The sequence below is a fragment of the Natator depressus genome, chromosome 7 (assembly GCF_965152275.1).
Source record: "Natator depressus isolate rNatDep1 chromosome 7, rNatDep2.hap1, whole genome shotgun sequence".
In the NCBI taxonomy this organism is placed as follows: domain Eukaryota; kingdom Metazoa; phylum Chordata; order Testudines; family Cheloniidae; genus Natator; species Natator depressus.
In genome coordinates this window covers 120,163,756-120,187,384 of record NC_134240.1, presented here as the reverse complement: position 1 = coordinate 120,187,384, position 23,629 = coordinate 120,163,756, and the positions used below count along the sequence as shown (strand labels likewise).

Here is a 23,629-nt window from a genome sequence, read left to right as displayed (position 1 = left end):
TGGGCTGAGAGCCTAGGGCGACTACAGGTCCCAGCGCGTGGCCACTCAGATCAAGATGGAGCATCGCATGCTGGAACCTGTAGTCTCCCCAGGCCTCTTCTCCCTGCTTCAAGTGGGAGGAGGCTGCAATCTGTGTTTGCCCACCTGTGCTACAGAAGCCAGTTTTAGAAATCTGCTGTGGCTTTGGCTAACTGTTGCTGTTAATCTTCATTCACAAGATTTAAAAAGAGAAAAACAGATTCGGGCTGTTGGTAGGAACTGAAGCTGGGGGTGAGGAGGGTGGAAAAATAGTTAAAAGTCAGCTAAAGTCACCTTGGTAACTGCTGCAATACGCTCGCCCAGAACAAGGAGACATCAAACCCAGCTACAAACAGCTTTAAAGAAACAAAAAGAATTTAATCATCTAAAGAATTAATCTGACAACTGCCCACACTTACACCTCCCACAAGTCTTCAATCACTTGGAAATGTGCTTTAATCTCCTCCAACTCCCCTCCAGTTTCATAAAATGCTAGATGTGCAGTCCTCAAACTGGGGCATTTCCGGCATACTGCTTACATTTAAATGTACTGCCTTTCCGAACACTCCAGCCCTGGCTTTTGCCGACTTGTTTTTTCTGGACACAGAGAAACAAGCATTATTTATGTGGGTTGGATGAAGTATTAAATCTGGAATAGACAAAGTTTGCAACAATGTACATAGTAGTCAGCTTGCTCTGTCATAACAAGAAAAATTACACCAGCCTTTGCTCCTGATTTATTTGGTGATGGGGTGGGGAAGTGGAAGGTTATGGGTAAACAACAATCATAAAATTGGAGATATTGGTGCTAGAAACCAAAGTGTTTCTCAACTCTCCTTTAAAATTTGAAACTACAAGTTATGCATGGCAGGGAAAGCTACTCCGTGAGCTTCTTATTAATAACGCCCCAGCAATTCCATCAACCCCTCGTCTGGACTGTCACCCTTTCTACGGGCCAGAACAAGGATTTCCATTCCTGCTGTAAGAATGTTAATGTCTCTTGCAGAGTTCTGTGTCCATTGCACGCTCGATAATCTGAAAGTCAGATCTAATTCTTGGCCTTTCTGTAGCGCCTTCTATCTGAGCATCTCAAAGCACTTTAAAAACACCACTCGGTTAATTATTGCAATCGAGGGAGGTATGTCCACTTCACAGATGGGAAAACTGAGACACAATTTAAAAAGAAATCCAAGGCTTTGTTTTCACTGCAAAAAAGGTGAGGCGTTTTGTTTTTGTACCTTGAGTTGGCTACGTCGAGGTAAAATCCAAGCAGAGCTGAGACATGGGTAGTTTTTATATATCTACTGGCTACATCGAGGTAAAAACTACGTGCGCAGCCACTAGGTTTTTACATGGAGAGAGCTGGGTAGGTCTACGTTAGAAGCATTACATATGGACTTCCTGCTGTAGAGGCCCAGTGTGTCGTAAACAGGCCGTGACTTTCAACTGACCCGGCGACAACAACCAGTGATTGAGTGGTGTCCTCAGTATAGCTGTCTTTTCACCCAGCCCCCACAATGTTTGCACCCATCATGCTGCCTACCCGTGTTCCTATCCATGCATTTTGGGAAAATCTGGGCAGCTGCCCCCACTACCTCAACAGAGGAGCATGTGCCCTGGGGATGTGTGCACAGAGCAAGAGCAGCAGCCACGTGGGAGGGAAAATGCACTCGGGGTCTCTTATTGTGCAAGGAGGGGATAGGCCAGCTCTGCTACACATTCATAGTTGTGGGTTTACATTTATATAGCAAAAGGCATGTTACAACCTGATCATAGGAATACAGTGATGTAGGCCACATAGCTACTGTCTTTTATTAACTACATTATGTGTGGACGCACATGTCTAGAACGATCCGTGTCACAAAGTGTTCAGAGAGTTTCAGTGTAGACAGGGCCTAAACCTCGATTCAGCTACCCAGCTTTACCCTTTTTAATGTAAACAGATCCCACCCCCGACCACAATCAGAGGAACAACCCTTGTTCAAAGAAACAACAAACACAGCAGTTGTAACCATTTTGGAAATGCTTTTAGCTGAAGGGATTGCTAATTATTTGATGTTACTTAAATGTTAACTGCCATATTGCTTCACACATTCACCCTTTTTAATAGAATGGCTGGTTACTGATTAATGTAAGTCTTAATTATTTAGGGTCTGAGAAAACCTGTTTGAAATACAGCTAAGTGATATATTAGTCAATGTCGTCTTGTGAGCACATAATGCACAAGCAGCATTCACATTTAAAAACAAGAGTTTTTAATATGACCTACAAAGCCCAGCTTCACAGTGTTATCATTATGATATTGGCACCTGTGGGGGCTAATCAGGAATCGGAGGCCCATTGTGCTAGGCATTGTACAGACTAGTGAATTAAAAACAAAACAAAAAACCTCCCCAACCCCAGAGAGCCTGCATGCTTTAGGTTTGTGGTAAACTCTATGGAGCTCTATTGTGTAAATGCTTACCCATTCTAAACTTAAATTCCCAGACAAAAGCCACTCAAAGCATTAACCCGTCTGGGTAGAAAAAGGCCGATACCCAGTCTGCCATCTTTGCTAACAAAATTGCTGAATAACTCTGGATATGCCCATATGTACACCAATTCTGTAATTGCACATGAGTTGATAAACTTAAGGTCTAAAATCTCTTATGTTTCTGGTGGCCGACATCCTGTTGGGGGGCTTGGTAATGAATAATTGGAAACTCTAGATCAGGGGTGGGCAAACTTTTTGGACTGAGGGCCACATCGGGGTTGCAAAACTGTATGGAGAGCTGGGTAGGGAAGGCTGTACCTCCCCAAACAGCCTGGCCCCAGCCCCGTATCTGCCCCCTCCCACTGCCTGCCCCCCTGACTGCCCCTTCCTGGGACCCTACCCCCTATTCAACCCCTCCTGCTCCCTGTCCCCGACCACCCCCTTTGGGGACCCCCCCCATCCGACCCCCCCCCCGACCGCTCCAACCCCTATCCATACCCCCGCCCCCTGACAGGCCCCCTGGGACTCCCATGCCTATCCAACCCCTCCCTACCCCCCCCAGTCCCCTGACTGCCCCCCGGGACTCCCACACCTATCAAAGTGCCACCTGCTCCTTGTCCCCTTACTGCCCCTCTGCCCCATCCAACCGCTCCCTGTCCCCTGACTGCCCCCCGGGGACCCCCTGCCCCTTATCCAACTGCCCCGCTCCCTGCCCCCTTACCATGCCGCTCAGAGCAGCAGGACTGGCTTATGGGAAAGCCTGGGAGGTGGGCGGGTGCAAGCTGAGCTGCCCATCTAGCGGCATACCTGTAGGGGGGGGGGATAGCAGGGGAGGGGAGCTCAAGGGCCGGGAAGGTGTGGCCCGCAGGCCATAGTTTGCCCACCTCTGCTCTAGATGACAGGCTAAGGCTTTGTCTACACTGCACAGTTGTGTCGCTAGAAGTCGGGCAGTGTAAAGGCTGTTTGTCGGCACTTTTGTGGACAAAACACTTTGACCTCCTCAGAGCAGGGTGTGCGTTGTGGCACAACGAGCTGTTTACACTGCCACTTGCCTCGGCAAAACCTTTGTCTTTGGGGGGGGGGAAGGGAAGGAGGGGCTTTTTTAAGCACCTGTGAATGACAAAACTTGTCGTTCAATTGGCAATGTAGACAAAGCCTAACTTTCCCACAGGGTAATGTGTATATAAGATCTGATAAGGAAGTTCAGGTAAACCTTAGGTTAAGGTCAATTGATCATTAATCAACCATGCACTTCTTGGGTAATCAAACTGTAAAGTGTTTTCTTCAGTGTCTGGCCCATTCCAGTGTTTTAAGGCCCCACCTACATGGAGCTGTAAAAAATGAACCAGTTTAAACTCTCAGGTTTAGATACCAGCTAGACTACAAAGGGATGTGTCTTCGCTGCAAAGTTAATCTGATGACTGGCATTCAGGTGATCAGCACCTGGGTTAGCCTAGCCCGGATAGGAGTAGTCACAGTGCAAAGCCCACTTACTGTGTCCTCACCAGTGCTGCACTCGCCCATGTGTGTCACTAGGGCTGCAGGGGACACATACCATGATCTTTTGTGCTGCTCTGCTTCTTTCCCAATAAACTGGGAGAATATGTCTGCCCTTCTGGCACAAGAGGGCGGTGGGCAGGTTGGAATTTTGGAAAGGCATTGGAAGACTGTCAGCACTCAAGTTGTTTAGCCTGTTTCCTTACTGCATAGTGGGAGTAGGTTACCAGCCCTCCTGAAAGCCTCACTTAGGTTTTAGCCTATAGCCCTAGATGAGCCAGCTAGCCCAGGTTTAAAGTATCATCAAACTCAGGTGAGAGAGTTGTAGATGTGGATGGTGAGAGGAGTGAGAGCCCGAGTTAACTCTACAGTGAAGACAGACCCCAAATCAACATCCTTGGTGGACAAGCTGTTACATCATGATTCTCACATTCTGCATCTGAGACATCTCCATCTTACAGCATAGAAAGGATCAAGCCATATTTTAATTATGTTCCTGAACTGCACTGTGACATGGTAACATTTTGTTTGGTCTGCCCTGCAGGATCGAATTGCAAGCATGTTTTAACTGTCAGGGGACAAGTGCTTGGAGTGTTGTCAGCCGGTCTCTTTCCTCTCTTCTCTCCTCTCTTCTCCCAACCAAACCCAATGATTCTGTAGTGTAGATGAGACCCTAGCAATGTGTTGCCTCTATTAAACCAGGATTGACAGATAAGAGAAATGTAAACCCTGTCTCTTCTGACATCATGTAAGTTGATGGCACTCTATATGTCCTTCCCTTTCCAGTCAGTTGGCTTCTTCGCTGTCTCCACCCCTTTCTGTCCTTGATCCCAGTCCTTCTGATCAATCAGTGCTTTTTGTTTGATGTGTTTTTGGGAGAGGGGTTTTCTTATTGCATGTAAGATCGTTAGGTCAGGCACCATCTTTTCCTGTGTTCTCTACAAACACACAAGGAATTATAATGCTAGTCTTTGAACATATAAAGTATTTTAGTTCATGATCCGGTATTTTGAGATATCTACCTGATTATATCGAAGATTCTGTCTTGTGAAGTTCATAATTGCAGAATGTACCCTTTAAGTTAAACAACATTACCATGTGTAATGTACTGCCCTTGTAAAATATAGTATAAAGACTGCATTGTTTTAAAGCAGCTCTGCTTCAAAGGGAAAACGGTCTACAAATAGTCTGTGAATTGTGTGTGGCTTTTGTACTTTGAATATTGTACTTAATGCTAGCAGAAGTTAGAGTGTTTAAGAACTGGTTATGCAACATCTAAAGCCTTTGGTTGGTCTGATGAAGGAAAAGGGTGGGGTTGATTCAGATTATGTCTCTTTACTATAGCTCTCTAACACTAAGCTTCTATAGCAGTGAGTCAGGACAGCACAGAGCTTTCCGGACAGCCCCGTTTCTTAAAGAATAAGATCCTAGCATGCAATGCTTCATCGTGATCCAGTGACCTTAAAAGTTCTGGAAATAAAATTTAATAAAGAATGGGAGTAAAATTATACCGTGAAGCCAGAAGCATGACAAAATGTTCTGTAAGGTACAATGCTGCATTCCCTAACAGGTCACCCACACCCCATTTGTTCTATGAACAAATGTTCTGTGAACAAATGGGGTATGGGTGACCTGTTAGGTCCCACAGGCCTTGCCTCTGCCCATGCGGCATTGTACCTTACAGAACATTTTGTCATGCTTCTGGCTTCACGGTATAATTTTACTCCCATTCTTTATTAAACTTTATTTCCAGAACTTTTAAGGCCACTGGATCAAGATGAAGCATTGCATGCTAGGATCTGTAGTCTGTGGGCCACAGTTGTAAAATGGAGACATGGGTGGCTTGCAAATTAGCTATGTCCTTCTGGCAAGCTGTTGTGTCCTTCCGTTAGACAGCTTTCACGGAAGTGCTCTAAATAATCATTGAATTTTTCTGCTGTCTTTTCACAAGGCTGACAATCGTTGGAATGTGAGTCTCAGGTTCTAAATAGGTACACTCTGTTTTTTCTCTTAGAAGCCGTAAGGATAGTTTAGAGAGTGAGAGCTCAGCAGCTATCATTCCTCATGAGCTAATCCGCACAAGACAGCTTGAGAGCGTGCACCTGAAATTCAACCAGGAGTCTGGCGCACTGATTCCACTTTGTCTAAGGTGAGAGGAGCTGGTTTCTTTGAGCTCTGCTTTAATGGCTACAATTCTGCCTTATGGCCTTGTTTCTTCATACAGATGATCCTGTATAAATTTAAAAAGACCATAGCTGAGACACTTTGCCAAAAACATTAGAAACAGATGACACCATCCACAGACCTGAGGAAGAGCTCTGTGTAGTTCAAAAGCTTGTCTCTTTCACCAACAGAAGTTGGTCCAATGAAAGTATTACTTCATCCACCTTGTCTTTCTACTGTGCACATATGTTCATCATGCCGAAATTGTTTTACTCTTTTTGTTTCCCATGTTTTATGTTGGGGGTTGATCGGCAGAGTTTTTTTGATCAGACTAATGCTGCTAAAGTATCTTATCAAACCAAGGGATAGCTCCTACAGTCCTGTCACAGAAATCCCTTAAGACATCAACTTTAACTTGTGCAGTTCTATGCAAACATTTGATATCAGTTATGCACACAGTTTTGTATATGCAAATTCTGTCACTTGTACACCTAAGTGCACATGTTGCACTGCACATATACTGTAAAGGTTGTATCTTGAGAAGTTGCACCTAAGGAGGGGATCAGGGCTTTGACCAGTTAATGACCTGTCTAAATCTCCAGAAAATTCAGCTAGTGATTTTTTTGTTTAAATGCTTTTGTCAGAAATTGTAAGAAAGTTCTGGTCTTTGAGTTCAGAGTAAACTGAAGGCCACTAATTCTTACTGAGTTTACAATTATAATTTTTGTTGACTACTTTAAAATTAAAAATGCAATAAAGGATGCAGTAACTTGCCTCTAAACTTTTTTCTCTCAGATGTACTGGTTGGGCTGAGATCACTAGATATTTATGATTTGAATTGTGCAGCATCATAAATTAAGGGCTTGTCTACATGGGTACATCCAGGAAGGTTAATCCAAATGACAAAAAGTGTGAATTTGCAGAGGTTTAGTTAAACCGCATTAAACACCTGTGTGAACACCCTCATTCAGAATTAAGGCCAACTTTAATTCTAATTAATAGCATTCACATAGGGATTTAATAGGATTTAACTAATCCACTTCAAATTCACACCTTTAGTTAATTCAGATTATTTTTCCTGGATGTCCAGGAAAGATAGACATGGGGCTAATGCACAAGGCTGGGAATAGGATATGAATTCTATCCATAGTTGTTTAAACCAGGTCACATGGGAAGTCACTTAACTTCTCTGTGCCTTAATTAGCTCCAGCTGTAAAATGGGGATAACATATTCACATCTCACTGAGGCTGTGAACTTCAATGCCTTTGGTGCGACTTGAGATTCCTACATGGAAAGCACCATCACAATAAAGTATTATTTATTATAGATGAACAAACATGTTTCTCTTCTCCTAAATGTTTTATTTAAAAAGAGTCCACTGGCACAGACTAAATTTAATAAATTACTAGGTAATAGATTAATATATAACATGAGCTATTAAGTTGTAGAAGTTAGGGCCAGCTCATTATCCTAGTGGGACTGCTTTGCGCCACCACAGAAGAGATGTGAATTCTGTACTCAGTCCTGCTGGTGTTCTCTGAGCTGATGGAGTTGGGAGTTCTGTGCCTTATGCATCAGTGGGGGTGACTGGTGCAAATGGGATGCTAGTAAAGTCCCATTCAGTCTTCCTCGGCTAGAAGCATTGTAATGCGGAAGTGGAGCCTTGGGACTGAGGGTGTGAGGGCACATGTGCTCTTCCAGAGTTCCAGAAGAGACTTGTGACCCGCACTTAAGGGACAAGGCTGTGAAAGTCATTCGTACATTTACTGAGAATTTGTGGTTACTGGGGTGTGATGTATTCCTAAGAGTGATCACAGATACTCCAGTGTATATCTTGTGGTGGGTCTGTACTGACCTGCTTATGACCTCTCCGTTTATGTATGTGTATTCTATTCTCCAGGGGCAGGCTGTTACATGGACGGCACTTTACATATAAAAGTATTACAGGGGATACAGCAATCACGTTTGTATCGACAGGAGTAGAAGGAGCCTTTGCTACAGAGGAGCATCCTTATGCAGCACATGGGCCTTGGTTACAAGTAAGAGCCTCTCCTCCTCCTCCTTCTTCCTCTTTTTACCTCCTTCCTTTTCAGTTCCTTCAAAAAACAATCCCTGTGTGCAGGTTTCTCTGGCCTACAAATCTTATAACAAAGCTATGCATCCTGCTGCAGCTTCTCTGATGATAAACACCTGATTATTATATGATACTCTCAGTAGCTCCAGAAATGATTAAAAATGTAGAACTATTCCTAGTTAGGTGAATGGAATTTGAAATCTAAAACATTGGTTGGCAATTTCTAATATCTTAAATGCATACAGCAATTTTCATCTCTGAGCCCCAGATCACTTTACAAATTCTACATATTTTGGTTCCTTCCTCCTGCCACTACCGTGCAAATACCTTAGGGGTAAAAGATAATAGGGGAATTCAGGGAGGCAGAATGGAGTTACCTAAACTAGTAGTTAGCCAGGGCCATCAGGGTTAACAGCTTAATCTTTTGGAAAAGTTATGGGCTCTTTAATGACTATAAGGTGGATAGAAAGTTGGCTAGATTGTCAGGCTCAACGGGTAGTGATCAATGGCTCCATGTCTAGTTGGCAGCCGGTATCAAATGGAGTGCCCCAAGGGTCGGTCCTCTGGCCGGTTTTGTTCAATATCTTCGTAAATGATCTGGAGGATGGTGTGGATTGCACCCTCAGCAAGTTTGCAGATGACACTAAACTGGGAGGAGAGGTAGATACGCTGGAGGGTAGGGATAGGATACAGAGGGCCCTAGGCAAATTAGAGGATTGGGCCAAAAGAAATCTGATGAGGTTCAACAAGGACAAGTGCAGAGTCCTGCACTTAGGACGGAAGAATCCGAAGCACCACTACAGACTAGGGACCGAATGGCTCGGCAGCAGTTCGGCAGGAAAGGACCTAGGGGTTACAGTGGACGAGAAGCTGGATATGAGTCAACAGTGTGCCCTTGTTGCCAAGAAGGCCAATGGCATTTTGGGATGTATAAGTAGGGGCATAGCGAGCAGATCGAGGGACGTGATCGTTCCCCTCTATTCGACATTGGTGAGGCCTCATCTGGAGTACTGTGTCCAGTTTGGGGCCCCACACTACAAGAAGGATGTGGAAAAATTGGAAAGAGTCCAGCGGAGGGCAACAAAAATGATTAGGGGACTGGAACACATCACTTATGGGGAGTGGCTGAGGGAACTGGGATTGTTTAGTCTGCGGAAGAGAAGAACGAGGGGGGATTTGATAGCTGCTTTCGACTACCTGAAAGGGGGTTCCAAAGAGAATGGGTCTAGACTGTTCTCAGTGGTAGCAGATGACAGAACAAGGAGTAATGGTCTCAAGTTGCAGTGGGGGAGGTTTAGGTTGGATATTAGGAAAAACTTTTTCACTAGGAGGGTGGTGAAGCACTGGAATGGGTTACCTGGGGAGGTGGTGGAATCTCCTTCCTTAGACGTTTTTAAGGTCAGGCTTGACAAAGCCCTGGCTGGGATGATTTAGTTGGGGATTGGTCCTGCTTTGAGCAGGGGGTTGGACTAGATGACCTCCTGAGGTCCCTTCCAACCCTGATATTCTATGATTCTATGATCAGACGTGTTCAGGATCCCTGTCTTACATTGTCCCCAAAATAGGGCACTAACTGCAGCACATCATCCTATAGCACCCTCACCACCTCAAATCCCCACACAACTTCCTGCACCAGCACCCTGGATTTCCCTTGGAGTTTCCCCATCCACATATTAACAAGGGTCAACACTGGTTATCTTAAGACCACCAGTGGTGGGATGTCATAGCCATTTCCTAGTCTTGTTTATGGCCAAGCAAAAATAAAATAGCTTTGGGAGGAAAGCTCCATTTCTAAAGAATTAGACGCCTGGTGCGCTCACTCTCTCTGTTTATTGTACACTGTCCCTCAAGGTGCACTTCTGGTTGAACACTATTTAGGATCCTACTGTTCCAGTATCATAATTAGGCTGGCTATGGCTAGTATTCGAGGCATCACAGTGTATATGTTCACAAATCTGCAGAAAACCAAACATGCAAATCTGTAACTCCTAAAGGAGCTGATTGGGTAGGGCAGCACTCTTACAATGATTAACAGGGAATGTTCGGTTTAAGGGGTGGGTCATTCACTGTTTGGTGCTTGTGCTCACCAACACATGACACAAGATCTTGTGACTGTGTTAACTCCAAACATAACAGTATTTGTTTGAGTTTACACCATGTCCTGAAATGTATTCATGTGTAGAATGTACGAATGACTTTCAGCCTCTAAAGGGTGGAGAACGGCAATAATTATGCCATCATTCAAGCATATAACTAATCTTAACCCTTATGGAACGAGCTAATTCCCAAAGGTCTGTTACTGGATCTGAAGATTTACTGGGGTCACATGGGGTTGCTGGGAAGGAAGGAAGGTTTCTGGTTTGTGGGAGGTAGGGTGGGGCTCCTTGCAGGAGCAAGTCCCCACCTTGCTTCCTACAGTGGGGAACTTCTTTGATCTTCACTTCTGCTTTGACCTGCTCCCCTTGCTGCTGGCCACTGCCCTGTCCCTTAGGTTAGTGCCAGCAGAGGTAAGGAGGTCAGACTGCAGATAGGCAGGGCCCAGCAGGGAACGCTGACAGGCATGCCAACATTGTGTAGAGCTGGTGGGGTGCCTGAGACTCTTGACTTAATGTAAGGAAGAGGGGATCACTTTTTGAATGAGCAGCAGCTGAGGGATTGGGAGTGAAGATGTGAGGTCCTAAAGACAAGTCCATTGGCTTCAGCCTGAGGGGTGAGAGAAGCTGTGGTACACAAGAGACATCGTGGCAATTCTCAGGTCTGGTTTCTCCTCTTAGCTTTTGGAGTCGCAGGGCCTGAGAGCACTGGTACTATCAAAGTAAAGCCTGGAGAGGAATCCTCGCCTCACTCTGCCAAGACCTCAGCCACACAAAGGCATTGATGGGCTCCAGAGGGAGTCGGTCCGTGGCTGAAAGCAGATCACTGTGGTGTGACTGCTTGTTGTGAAGGAGTATAGACCGGGGGGTTACATAGAGGAAGGGAAATGGCAAGCCTCTCCTGATGTAGACTTTTTCCATGCCTTGGGGAAGGAACAATTTATGAGGGTCTGAGAAGCCCTGGGTATGAGTCCTAGTAGACAGGTGTTCATACCACCAAAACACCACCACAAGCTATTCGGTATCATTTTGGGCAGTCTCGGCAGACTGATCAAGGACTGACTATAGACCATGGAGACAGAACACCCCATTCCTATAAGTAGTCCTTCCAGCTCAGGTTTAAGGCATATTAGTGGAGGAGTACATGGGGAAGCTTGCCCTGCTGCTGTCCACGCTCTGGGGATGATTAGGTTATTTCATTCTCCCGAATCCATCAAAATGGAACCTTTCCCAAGTACTGGGCTTATTTTTCCTGCAAGTAACTTTTAATTTTTTATAAAAGCTAAATTGTAGTAAAGGTCTATCATGTCAGGCTGGGTTATTTCTTAGCTTTTTCCACTCTCTCGTATTATTGAATACAAAAATTACTTTGATTCATAAAGGTACAGACGTATTCCTGAAGTCCTACTTGTTAACGCTATACATTTTGCCTGTGTGTTAGCTAACATTGCACATGACCAAGGACTTGCACAAGGCTTTCTGGCCCTTCCCCAGAACACTGGCTGCCCCAAGGCAACAGCAACAGCAGCCTGACCATAATGCTGAGCAAAACCTCTCTTCCCCTTATGGGGAGAGTCAGAGCAAAAAAAAGGTAAGGAAGAGGTGCCCATCCTGACTCTCAGGGTTAGAGAGTTAAGGCTGGTATTCCCAACAGCTTCAGCACAATTAATTTGGGATGGTATTAATATGTATTAACGGTTCTTGGGACAAATCGTCTGGATGTGCTGAACCTCTCATTGAAAATCTCGCTTGTCTATCTTTAAACCTGCTCAAGGTGAGTGACAGTGACGTATGCTCCCCCCCCTTTACTTGAATACGTTTAGAGAGTATGTGTGGAAATTTGCTGTTGAAATTAATCTGTCCCAATAAAGTTTGCCCGAACCTTTAATATATATTAATGTTATCCTAGGGTAGCTTGTGTCAAAGCTTGTCAACATGCCTGCATCAGCCGTTGGGAATTACTATCCTTAGCTCTCAAACACTGGGAGTCAGGACTTGCTTATGCAAAACATTTCACCTTTAATGTGGCACTCCCTACCTGCCTAACACAAGGCACGCTGCTCCTGACCCCTATCTTGCTTATTTGGAGCACTTACTCTCTCTAGAGAGATGGTGAGTGATGGTGATGATTTCTGCCCCTGCTGCTCTGGGCAGTCATTGTTCTAGGAAGGGAGCCTTTGATCATGCACAATGTAAATGTTACCCATCAGCGTTTGCTGCAGTATCTGTTAAACATACAAGCCAATCTGTGTAGTACATTTAAGAAAAACACTATGGTAAAAATGTCCATTAGGTTGCACAGTCAAGCACTCCGAAGTTAGGAAATGCCTGAAGTAAGACTGCCTATACAACCGTACTTTGACTCCCTTATGCATGTGAATTATGAGACAATCTCTAATTACATGATCCGGTTTTCTCCACTGGACCCGTCTCACTCACTGCAACGTGTGGACCAGGCTCTGGGAATGAAGTAGGGCTGTGTAGTGAATGCAGCGTTTATTTAATACAGCTTTGAAACTTTACTGCGCAGAAGAAAAATGCTGCTTTTAATCTTCTTAATTTAAATGGAACAAGCACAGAAACAGTTTCCTTTCCTTGTCACATCTTTCTTTAGACTTTCCCCTTATTTTGTTGTTAGTTTACATTAAACACAGTACTGTACTGTATTTGCGTGTATGTGTGTGCGCGCGCAGACGCACATGTGTGTGCGCGCTCCTGCCTGATTGCATATTTCTGGTTCCAAATAAAGTTTATGGTTGACCGGTAAGCTCATAACTCTGAGGTTCCACTGTAATTGAAGACTGTATCATAATGTGTACACAAAAGAGGTCCGAATTAATATTGTGTGGGCAACTCTGGTGCCACCATGGCCCCTGCAGCAGGGAGGTATAATTGCAAGAAAAGTACTGCTCAGCCTCTGTATCCTTGGCTGTATCCATGCTCTGTGGGCTGGAGCATGCTCAATGAAGATGGAATCTTCAGAGAATTTTGTTACTAGTGTCTAATAAGCTTCTTTGAAACATACAAATGGCAATTTTCAGAGGCTTATAACTCCACCAAATTTGGGTAGATCTTCATGGGGTCAGCGAAGGCACATCCTTGACCCCAGCGGGACCACCTGCTAAATTTCTAGTCCTTCCTCCAAAGCATGGAGTCACTAGGGCTTCTCAACATAACGAGGGTAAGAATTTTTTAACATTGTCAAAAAGTATTTTTCCTAAACTTGTTCTCTGAAATGACTGCATCATTCTTGCTAGAACCTTTCCAGTGAGGCACAGATACCAACATGGGAAATTTCAGTCTGAATGGTTAGAGTGGCAAAGTTATAAACAGGTGAAAACAGGACCTTTTATAAGTGTTAGGAAACCTTAACTCTAGGCACAGCTACCAGCTGTATCTGTCATATAACATATGTATAGTACTGTGTCTCGGGCGTCCATCATGCTAGTACTATAGACGTGATAAAATTGTACAAGCAAACCATGAAGCACATTGTATTATCACCTCCCATTGTATAATGAGACCCTATTAAGATCATACATTAAAGATAGAAGGATCTATTGGGTCATCTAGATCCTCCCCCAGAGGCCAATGGAGGATTGTTCCTGCGGTATGTTTTCTAGTGCTTCATCCAGTCTCATTTTGGATGAGTCAAATGTTTCTACCTCTTCCTAGAGAAATTGACCATCCCTCAGCCTAATGCACCTTACTGTCAGGAAGCTTTTGCTGCTAATCAGTCTAAATTATCCATTAATTTCAGCTCTTTGCTCCCTAGCTTTTCTCCCAGCCACTGGTAGCACCCTAGAGAAGTCCTTTCCCTCCTTAACACTTGCCCCCTGAAAATGCATGGACTGTTATCTTGTCTCCCTTCAGACCCTTGTCATCACTGAGCCAAGCTGTACATAGTCACACAGCAGTGATTCTATCCAGAAGATCAATAGAACAATGTTGACAGGCTCCAAAGAGTACCCTTCCCCAGGGCAAGTCCAGGTGGAGTTTTAAAGCTGATGAAACAGAGTTGGGGAGTCCTGGCAGCTCCTTAGTGCACATAAAGACCCTCCTGGTAGATAGCATTTCAAATCCTCATGTACTTCTTCCAGCAGAATTGTAAGATCCGTGAATGCAGCAGTATGGTGCCTGCGACACGTGTAAATATCTTTTCCTTTACAGGGAAGGTCCATTAGTTTCCTTGGAGTATAGCAATGGGATTCCACCCCCCAGAGAAAACCCCCTTGTTTGTTCACAGTACTTATGTGTGTGACACTCTGATGGAAACTATCATGAAATCATACAGCAGGGTGTCTGTTTAGAACTCATGTCCTTTTTCATATAGTGCTGTTGCATTACAGAAAATAAGTAGACAAGGCTTCTGTCCTGAACTGCTTGCAATCTAAATGAGAGACAGCACAATGAAAGGGGGAGGGGAGATGAGAGAACAGGGGGCGTCTGCTCATGGCACACAGCACTATTTACAAGGAGTTTGATTAGTTGCATTTTGAATTAAAGGAATTTCTTCTTCTGCTGTACAGTATTAATGGCAGGAATTCAGCAGGAACACTTTCAGTGCTGTCTGCTCCCAAGAGTTGCAGGAAATTAGCCATGTTGTTGATGAAAGGAAGTAGGCCACAAACTTTGGAGCTGCTGGCTCATCCAGTCTAGAAGCAGCAGCTTTATGGATGGAGGATTTCTTAGGGGCTTGTTATATAACTTACTTTGGGGTATATTACAACATTTTACAAGCCAGGCATTCTGAAGATGAAAGGTGCTGTGGTCTGCTTGCCAGCTGAATTTGGGGGGCTCTTTCCTGATCAGAGATTTACCAACTGTGGCAGACTATAAACAGCTGTGTGAAATGTACTACTGTAGCCTGGGGTCAGAGCCAACCTGTTTCAAGTTAAGAATTTCAAGCCCTTGCAATGGATTTGAACCCCAGAAGTGAGAGATTGTGCATTAGTCATGCAGTTGCACCTGTAGACTTTAATCTATGGCTATGATTTTGTCTTAAATGTTTTTTGGGTGCCAGTCATCGTAGTATGCAGGTTGATCTACAACTTGTCAGATGTGGTTAATAGACTGAATCTTGATCTTGGGCACTAAGTGACACACGCGATATACAGTTCATGCCCTACCATTGCTGGCTAAGTACAAAAAATCAGGCTGCAGGTGCCTCAGTCATCCATGGGGATCGAACCTTGGACATTCAGTATAAAAAGTACAACCCCCCTCACACACACACACCTGAGCTATGGGAGTAATTCCATTAGTTTAGTAAGCCGCAGAGTGTTATCATTGCTGAGGCTAACCTCTAGAGGGAGACATCGCACACAAAGCCAGTGTATTACATAACCACAGAGATTTTAATCATTACATAACATAGCATTTTTAACATGACTGGCCACACACAAGTTTCAGTAGGGGTTGCCAAACTTTGGACCTTCAGTTGCACTTTTGACACCCCTAGTTTATTGATAAAATTGTGGACTTTCTCTTCTATGTTTTTGCAAGCAATATGTGTGACAATGTAGCAAGGGATTTGCAGAGCCACAGCACATGTATAAATTGGAGCCTGATCCTCATAGCTGTGAGCGGGAACTCAGGATCTGACCCAGAAAGCTCCTGGCATGTCCATGCTTGTGTGGTGTTGAAGGAAATGTTTTGGAAACACTGGCTGGACTCTTCAGCTGTTGCTTGTGAATATTGCAAATAGCCATTACAAAGGCAGAATGACACTCCAGGGTGTGAAGCTGGTGGCAGCCGGTCCGTAGGGTGGAATGTTTGTGTGCAGTTGCTGAACTATGAAAATACTATGTTATGTATCTATGGGGCTTCTCTGACATCAGAGGGAACACTAACTTGTTTTCTTTGCCAGTCGTGGCCAAAAGATTTCACAGTAGGAAAGGTCTGCTCTGAGGAGAGGCACATCCAGCTTTGAATATGCAGAAAACCATTTAATTTGGCCTCCAGATTGCACAGACTTTCCCATAGCTGCATCACAACAGAGAGTCTGTGTTGTTCTTCAGAGAGCGAATAAGCTGCTCCATCGTTTATGATCTCCCTGCAGTATCCTGTTGATAAGATCTGGTAACGTTCTCAAAGGAAGACTCTGGGTTCAGGTCTGAATACACAAAGAACAGGGCCTATTTGTTCAGTGTGAGCTTCTAAGGTTTACATCCCAAAGGAAATTAAATTAGATGCCTAGAGCTACGATGGTCTGTCCTGTTTATTTGCTGGAATGTCACCTTTAATACCATGCACATCTAATGTGTGTGTGTGTGTTAATGTGGTGGTGTACTCTGCAGGCCCGGGCATGCAAAGAGGACTAAAAACCTGGGGGGGGGTGTGTGAGAGAGAGTGTGTGTGTGTAAGGGCAGTTGGTATTGATTTTTATTTATTTTCAGGCTCTTTGTAAGTACCAGAATAAAAGGAGCTCTCTTCTGTATGAAGATCTACTTGCTGATCACAAGGATAGGATCTGCGTGGTCTGTGCATTCCTGCTTTGATGCCTTTATTAAATTTTGGTTGGGCTAATTCTACTGGGAGGAACCTGGTTTCAGCATGTGTCCAGTGTAGCTATGTTTTTAGCCTCTAAATCTTTTCAGCAGTTAGACATGCCCAGATGCTATGGTAATGGTACCTGTCCCCAGCACCCTCCAGAGACTATGATGGTGAAGATTTTCCCCAGCTGCCTGGTCTAGCAAACCATTTTTTAAAAGATGGCTTACAGGCATTCCTGAGACACAAGTACACACTATATATTTGGCTGCTCCTGGCTTCCAAAGCTCCTTTCAGAGGAAAGGAGGCCCTGTTCACCCAAGACCAGAACTGTGCTGGCTAAGAGGCTTTGTGCTCTTGTTTCAGCTGGAGTTAGTTGATTGCTGGCTAACTGAAGTTAACAAACACAATTGCAAATGCTAGTCTAGATACTCCACATACGTTTGTTCCAGGATCCAAACCGTGGTGGTTTACCCTAGGGGCTGCACCTTCTGCCCTTTATTCTGTACACATCCTTCCCTGCTCACCCCCATTGAAATTTTTCATTCCCTGCCTTGTTCTTCTCTGGCCTGCAATGAGATTGGTTCATTTGTGCATGTATTTCTCCTTCCCCTCTCTCCTCTGACACCCTAGATATGTTCCCTGGGCTCCTTCCCTATTAACCATGGATTTTATTCATATTGCCACATCTGATCTTTATCATTCTTGCCATCCCCACCACCCTATAGTCCTTCCCCCCCTTGGCTTGTTTTTGCTCATCTATGTTACTGCTGAATATGTATTTCCTCCTTGCCCACTCATCTGATTGCTTTGGGTGCTGGTTCCTTCCTCTTATTTGCTGCTGTGTAGTTTGCTACGTCTTCCATATCCTCTGTCCTCCACTCTCCACGCACTGCCCTGTCACTCACTGCCAGGCTACACCCCCACAGAAGCTGATCTGCTACATACAGAGTCCCAGAGCCTGCCCTAGACAACCCTTGCCAGCTGCACCATCTTCTGAGTTACCCATGCAGGTGACTGTTCTGTTTCTGAGCATGGATGGCTTTGGTTGTATTTGTGAGTAAGCAACCCTTTAGGTGCTTCAAACCTTTCATTGACCAACAGGTATTTCCAGTTCAACGTGCACCAGGGCTACCATCTCCGCCAAAGAACTTGCCCACTGTAGTATAAACCAGCCCTGCTGTAGTGCTCATAGATGTTTGGATTTAGTGTGCAGCCAAAGAGATGACAGTCTAAGGCTCAACCTACACGATAATAAACCCGGAATCATCTGATTGGAGCCAAAAAGCCTCATGGAGCGTGTGGGTCTGTGATGTGATGCCGCTGTCTCCACTGGCAGTTCCTGCTGGGTTTCAGGGGTGGCTCCATGCCACACCACAAACTGGGTGCTGAGTCTAAACTCTAAGTTAGACTGAAAGCTCTTTGGGGGCAGAGACAGGGTCTTCCTTTGTGTACAGTGCCACTGCCATGTATGATAGTAGCTGGAGTGGCCAGTGCCTTTTCTGTCCATCTAGCCGATTCAGGGGTTCTCAGATTGTGGGCCATGGGTTCCTAGTGAATAGATCAGAACTTACTAGGGAATCCGCAGCATCAGTGCCGTTCTGTGCTTCCCACAGCGAGCTCTGTGCTGCAAGGGAGGCTGTCAACAAGCAGCACTCAGATAAGCTCCAGTTTGGAGCTGGAGGGGAGCAGAAAAGGGGTGGAACTGGGGGTTGGCCTCGCTCCCTTTCAGCACTGGGAGCTGGGGAGAGTTGCCTGAGCTCTCAGAATGGGAATGCAGAGCTGAGGGGCCAGAGGGGAGGAAGTGGGGGACCCATGAGTGGATTTGGAGAGGATGAGTGAGGAGGAGGGAGAATGCAATGCAGGCAGAGCAAAGAAGCGGGAATGCCAGCCACTGTATGATGGAGAGGTGCTGGGGACGGACTGTAAAAGGAAAGGGTGGAGTGAAGGGAGAAAAAAGGAACACAAGGAGAAGCAGAGAAAGAACAGAGCTGTGAGCTGCAATTTGCCAAGTTAATAGCCTGCTGTCTACCCAAACCCTGCAACACCACGCCCAGCGCCCCTCACCGGACCCATGTGTGGTGGTGGTTTCCTTGTCCTTGACTCTTCCTCTGCTTGTCTCCAGCATGCCACCCCTCCTCAGCAGGGCTTGCATTTATCTCTGGCCCTCTAAAAACTACGCTGACGAGAAGCTGTGTGTGCAGGCACCTTCTGATATGGCATGTGTCTTTTTAAGAGAAGGGCGAGGGAGGATCCTGCGAAGGACTGGTTCTGCCCTTAATACAGCTGATGTCAGTGGGCATATCTGACTTCAGTGGAGCTATGTTGACTTATACCTGCTGGGGGTCTGGCCCTCTTTTTTTTTTTTGAGGGGGGTATAGTCAGAAGTTATTGTCCAAAGAACTTCACGTTTGCTAGTCCTACCCTGGAAAAAGCCTGAGCCTTCCCCCTTATATCCCACCCCTAAATTCTCCCACCGACTAGCAAGGCTGGGGGGAGGGGGAATCATTCTGACTGGGAGTGGGGGGAGTTGCACATTTGGGAAGGACCAGTGACTGGTTTTCGGAGCCGAGTCTGAGAGCCATGCTGCATATCCCAGAACCTCCTGCTTCTGGCTTGGGCACCTCTCTGAATGCCTCCCCTGCTGAATCTGTGGTTTTTCTAAATCATACACCATTTAACAAGCCAGGTCTCCAGATCAGAGACCTCGAGGTGCCCAAAATGCAGACTCTGTGCAGGTTCCAGGCTGTCCCGCCCTGTCCCCTTGCACCAGCTGTAGCCCAATTATACTAGAGACTTAACTTCAATGTGCCAGATGAAAGTGTCTCTGTTTCCCACTGCTTTCCTTTGCAATTGTTCGCTTGGCCCCTTTTTGCTCTCCCCTGCCTCCCTCCCCCCTTCCTCTCTGAAGCTGAGCCTCTAATTTTAGACGTAGGAAGATAATTGATGGTAGCAAAAGATTGCCTTGTAATCTTAGCATTTTTTGCAGTGGTTGGGGTTGCGGGGGGGAGTAAAGCCAGGAGCTAGAGGCCTCAAACCTTTGTGTCGCCAAAGAAAAGTATGTGCAGTCTCCCCTCTGTGCAGAAGAAAGGAGTCTGTTGCTTGGCAATTACATAAAGCATGGAGTGTAAAAGAGTAAACTAGTGTCTCCCCCTTGCAGATCCTGTTGACTGAAGAGTTCGTAGAAAGAATGCTGGAAGACTTAGAAGATCTGACTTCTCCAGAGGAAGTAAGGCTGCGTTGCTCCCATATCTGGCATCTACTGGCCGAGAGAAAAGCAGCACAGTTTGCTTGTGTTGTTAGTTTTTGAGTTTGGCAGCTTCCAGCCCTTCCCACAGCTTCAGGGCTCAGCCACCCTTTGAGCCTGCTGGCATAAACCAGGCCACCTGGAAGCGAAGGGACTGCAGAGGCAGTCGGGGAGCTGCAGCTCATCCAACACAGCCCCAAAAGTGGGGGGTGTTGGCTAGCGAAGAGGCCATGGTTAGTGCTGCTGCGAAATGCACTGATTCAGCACGCTTCCCCAGGCAGCCTCCACTGGCGGGGGTCCCGAAAGCAATTTGAGTGCTGCCATCCCCCAGCCAAAGCCCCAGTGGAGCAGAGCTGTGCAGCAGCCCTCGCCAGTGCACTGGGGTGCAGCTTGTGCCCCCCGCAGCAGCATGGCTGAATGACCCCTTTGTACGTTCTCCGTGCAGCCACGGTGCTAGCCACACTTCGTGCTGGGACCTGCAGAGCAATGCGGAACACCCAGCAAATTTGCTGCCACTTTACTTCAGAACCTCTTTTGGTGGGGAGGGAGGGGCCATTTAATACCCAAGTTAGTTCCCTTTCCTCCCAACCTCTGTTAAGCTCATGTGTGGCACACAGACACACAGGGCCAGCCTGGCAGTGCTGAGCCACAGCAGCAGGGGACGCATCACGGTGACGGACTTTCCCCATCGTGTGACCCAGTCGCCAGGAGCATTTAACACCAGCTCTCCCCTGCACTCCACATAAATATCCTGCCTCACTTCAAAGAGCAGTGGCAGCAATGACATGTAATATTTTTAATCCCATTTTTATAGCTCCCTGCAGATTCTAAAGAAACTTTCCTAGGCTTGTAAAGTAGCCCTCCTGTCCCTCTGTCCCTCCCTGCTTCACCTCCCAGGAAAACCTCAGTGCTCTAATTGTTCAACCCTGAGCTGATGTAATGCCAGGGTTGTATATGCCCTGTGAATGAGCGCAGCAGTGGATCAAGCACCTTGCTAGCAATGTTGTGAATATCAGGCCAGCTCTTACCCATTTAAACCTAAGCCAAAGATCATTTGTGCCAGTGACTGGCTAGCACAGAAGTGCTCGTTTTGGAGTCCCTTTTTCCAGGGCTAATGTTCCTTAGCTTTATTGGGAAGCAAATGCTGTACGTAGGGTGATTCTGTAGTGCCAGACAAAGGATAAGAGACTGGTTTCCACCTTGCTTTGACATTATCATTTCAAAATGTTTTCTGACATATTCTTCTCTGACGTGACCATTTTGGAACCTTTCCAGTTTAAAAGAAAAGGGGTGGGGGATACTTTAGATGGTTATGATCTTTCATCACCCAAAATCCTGCAGGACTTCATAAGTTACAGGATCCTAGTTTGTAAAGAGTTTTGGGTCAACTTTATACATTCCCCAGAGTCTCCTTTGGTGGTTGCTGGTATCCAGCTAAGTAGAATAAAAATTCAATTTTGGGTTCTAGGAAAAGAACCCCTCCTTCATGGTGTAATGAGCCAGCAGTGGAAGGTGAAATGAATACCAACTGCAACACCACACAGGTCTGGCTGAACACCTCAAAAACTCAAAAACTCATTCTGTCTTTGTGTCTCTTCATTAATGTTAGAATGGTTATCTGTTATGTGCATGAGACACTAGAGATGGAAGGGGGGCCTGTAGGCTAAATCAGATAGTGACCGAAAACAAGGGTGCAGGTTATACAGAGGTTTATAAAACGGTTGGAAAACTAGTGTAACTTGCACCAGTTTTTATTCACTAGAGGAGTAAAATTGAATGTCAGCTTAGGAACTGAGGGGGCAGATGTAGCCCCAAAAATGCAATTACTGGAACGGTGAAAGGTAAATTTGGGGGTCCTTTACTACTTATGCCCACTCTCCAACACACTTGTACCAAACATAGGCAAGTCTACGCTGTGGTGGGGGGGTGAATGGCAGCTCGTGTTTTCATAGACAAGCAATTGCTGAATTGCTGAAGCCCACTCCACGGCGTCCTTGCTTCTAGTTTTAGCGAGCTAGCTGGAGTACAGCTACTGTGGGTAAGTCTGGGTGAGCTGCCGTTCACACCCCTGGCTGCAGTGTAGACATAGCCATAGTTTACATGGGCACATGTGTCACCACTGAATGTGGCCCAAGGACTTGCATGGGAAAGGAACCCATTACACTAGTTTTGAATTTAACATCTCTGGTTTAGACAATCCTCCCTAGTCAAGGCGGGACCCCAGGCAGAGGCCCCTGTTCAAATATCAGGGAAAATCCTTCTGTCAGCTGGTGCTAGGCTGTGGATGCAGCAAAATTTTAAAAACAAAGCAATTCATTTTCCAGAAGTTTCCCGTGCTTTGTCTGCACAGGCTGGGAGTGACTGGGACAGTTCTATTCCCTGAAACGGCCTTCAAGATTAGTTCATTGCATGTTTATGAATGGGGCAAATGTGTAGTCTGGAGAAGCCCTAAAACATGAGGCATCTCTCCTCCTTCCCCCCCCCCCCCCAACTTTCTGTTCTTGACATTCTTTTTCCACTCGGACTGTCCTCTGCGAAATCAGCAGCGGGAAGCAAAAATGAAATGGAATTGGGATCTTTTTCCTCCTCTGAGACACTTATCCTGTAACTCCACGATCGCTCGAAACCCCGCTTCCCCACAGCATGGCTTTACAGCTGCTCTGCCTGGGCTTACCCTTAGTGCAGACACCCTTCCATTTGCTTCCTGCTCAAACAAACTGATGCAGGAACACTGACTCTCTGAGATGGCCAATCATCTTGTTTCTCCTTGCAACAGTTCAGTGCATCCCACAGCAAAACTGTTTTTGACAGAGCAATTCTGGCACGTGCATGTTAAAGCCGTGGTCAGACCAGTGCATTGTAAGGACTCTTCAGACAGCTGTCCAAGAGTGCCCAACGCTGGTTCTGGGAGCAGGAGGTTTTGGGGTTACTTTCCAACAGGAGGGTCTGTGTTGTGGGGTGGAGCTAGGACTGGATGAACCAGAGCAGTTGTAATATTTGTGTCTTCCCCTCCACATGAAGAAGTAGCCATTAGAAGCAGTGGTGTGTAAAATCCGACTTGAGCTCAAGTTCCTATGCTGGGTATTGCAACCAACATTTACTTAATAGTCAGGGCAGCTGTGTGTGTGGACATAAGCCATGGTACATGCACTGCAAAGTTAAAGGGTTTGTTCCAGAGGGGTTTTTTTGGCCATAAAATACGTGTCCCAAGGACGGTATTCAGAAACACTGGCTCTCCTCCACCAGGACAGCATGACTAGCTGCTGCCCATGTGAATCATTGTGCCACTTTCTGCCTGCTACATACAGAACCATACAGCCTCACGTATATCACATGACGCAGAGAATCTTAAAGCCGCTGTCTGATTCTTGCTTTAAAGCAAACAAAGGGGGCTTGTGGGGCCTGGGGGCAGTTTGAGAAAAAACAGTGAAGGGGAAAGGGAGAAAGTTGCAGACTTTCACTGAGATGTGGGAGGGGAGGGAAAATGGTGGTGGGAACAGTAACCCTGGCAGAATTCACCGAATGAAATGAACAACACTTGGGCTGGAATCTCGTAACTTTACTTTGGCAG

General features: G+C 45.8%; 1 protein-coding gene across 2 annotated transcripts in view; it reads left to right on the top strand.

Moving 5' to 3' along the window:
- The window catches only part of SUFU (SUFU negative regulator of hedgehog signaling), a 118,089-nt gene that overhangs the window by 86,487 nt on the left and 7,973 nt on the right, over nucleotides 1-23,629 (top strand). For both annotated transcript variants that reach the window (XM_074959462.1, XM_074959461.1), the window contains exons 9-11: nucleotides 6,003-6,137; nucleotides 8,053-8,191; nucleotides 19,972-20,040. In XM_074959462.1, the coding sequence (XP_074815563.1) occupies nucleotides 6,003-6,137; nucleotides 8,053-8,191; nucleotides 19,972-20,040 (343 nt within the window). The remainder of the gene's footprint in view (nucleotides 1-6,002; nucleotides 6,138-8,052; nucleotides 8,192-19,971; nucleotides 20,041-23,629) is intronic.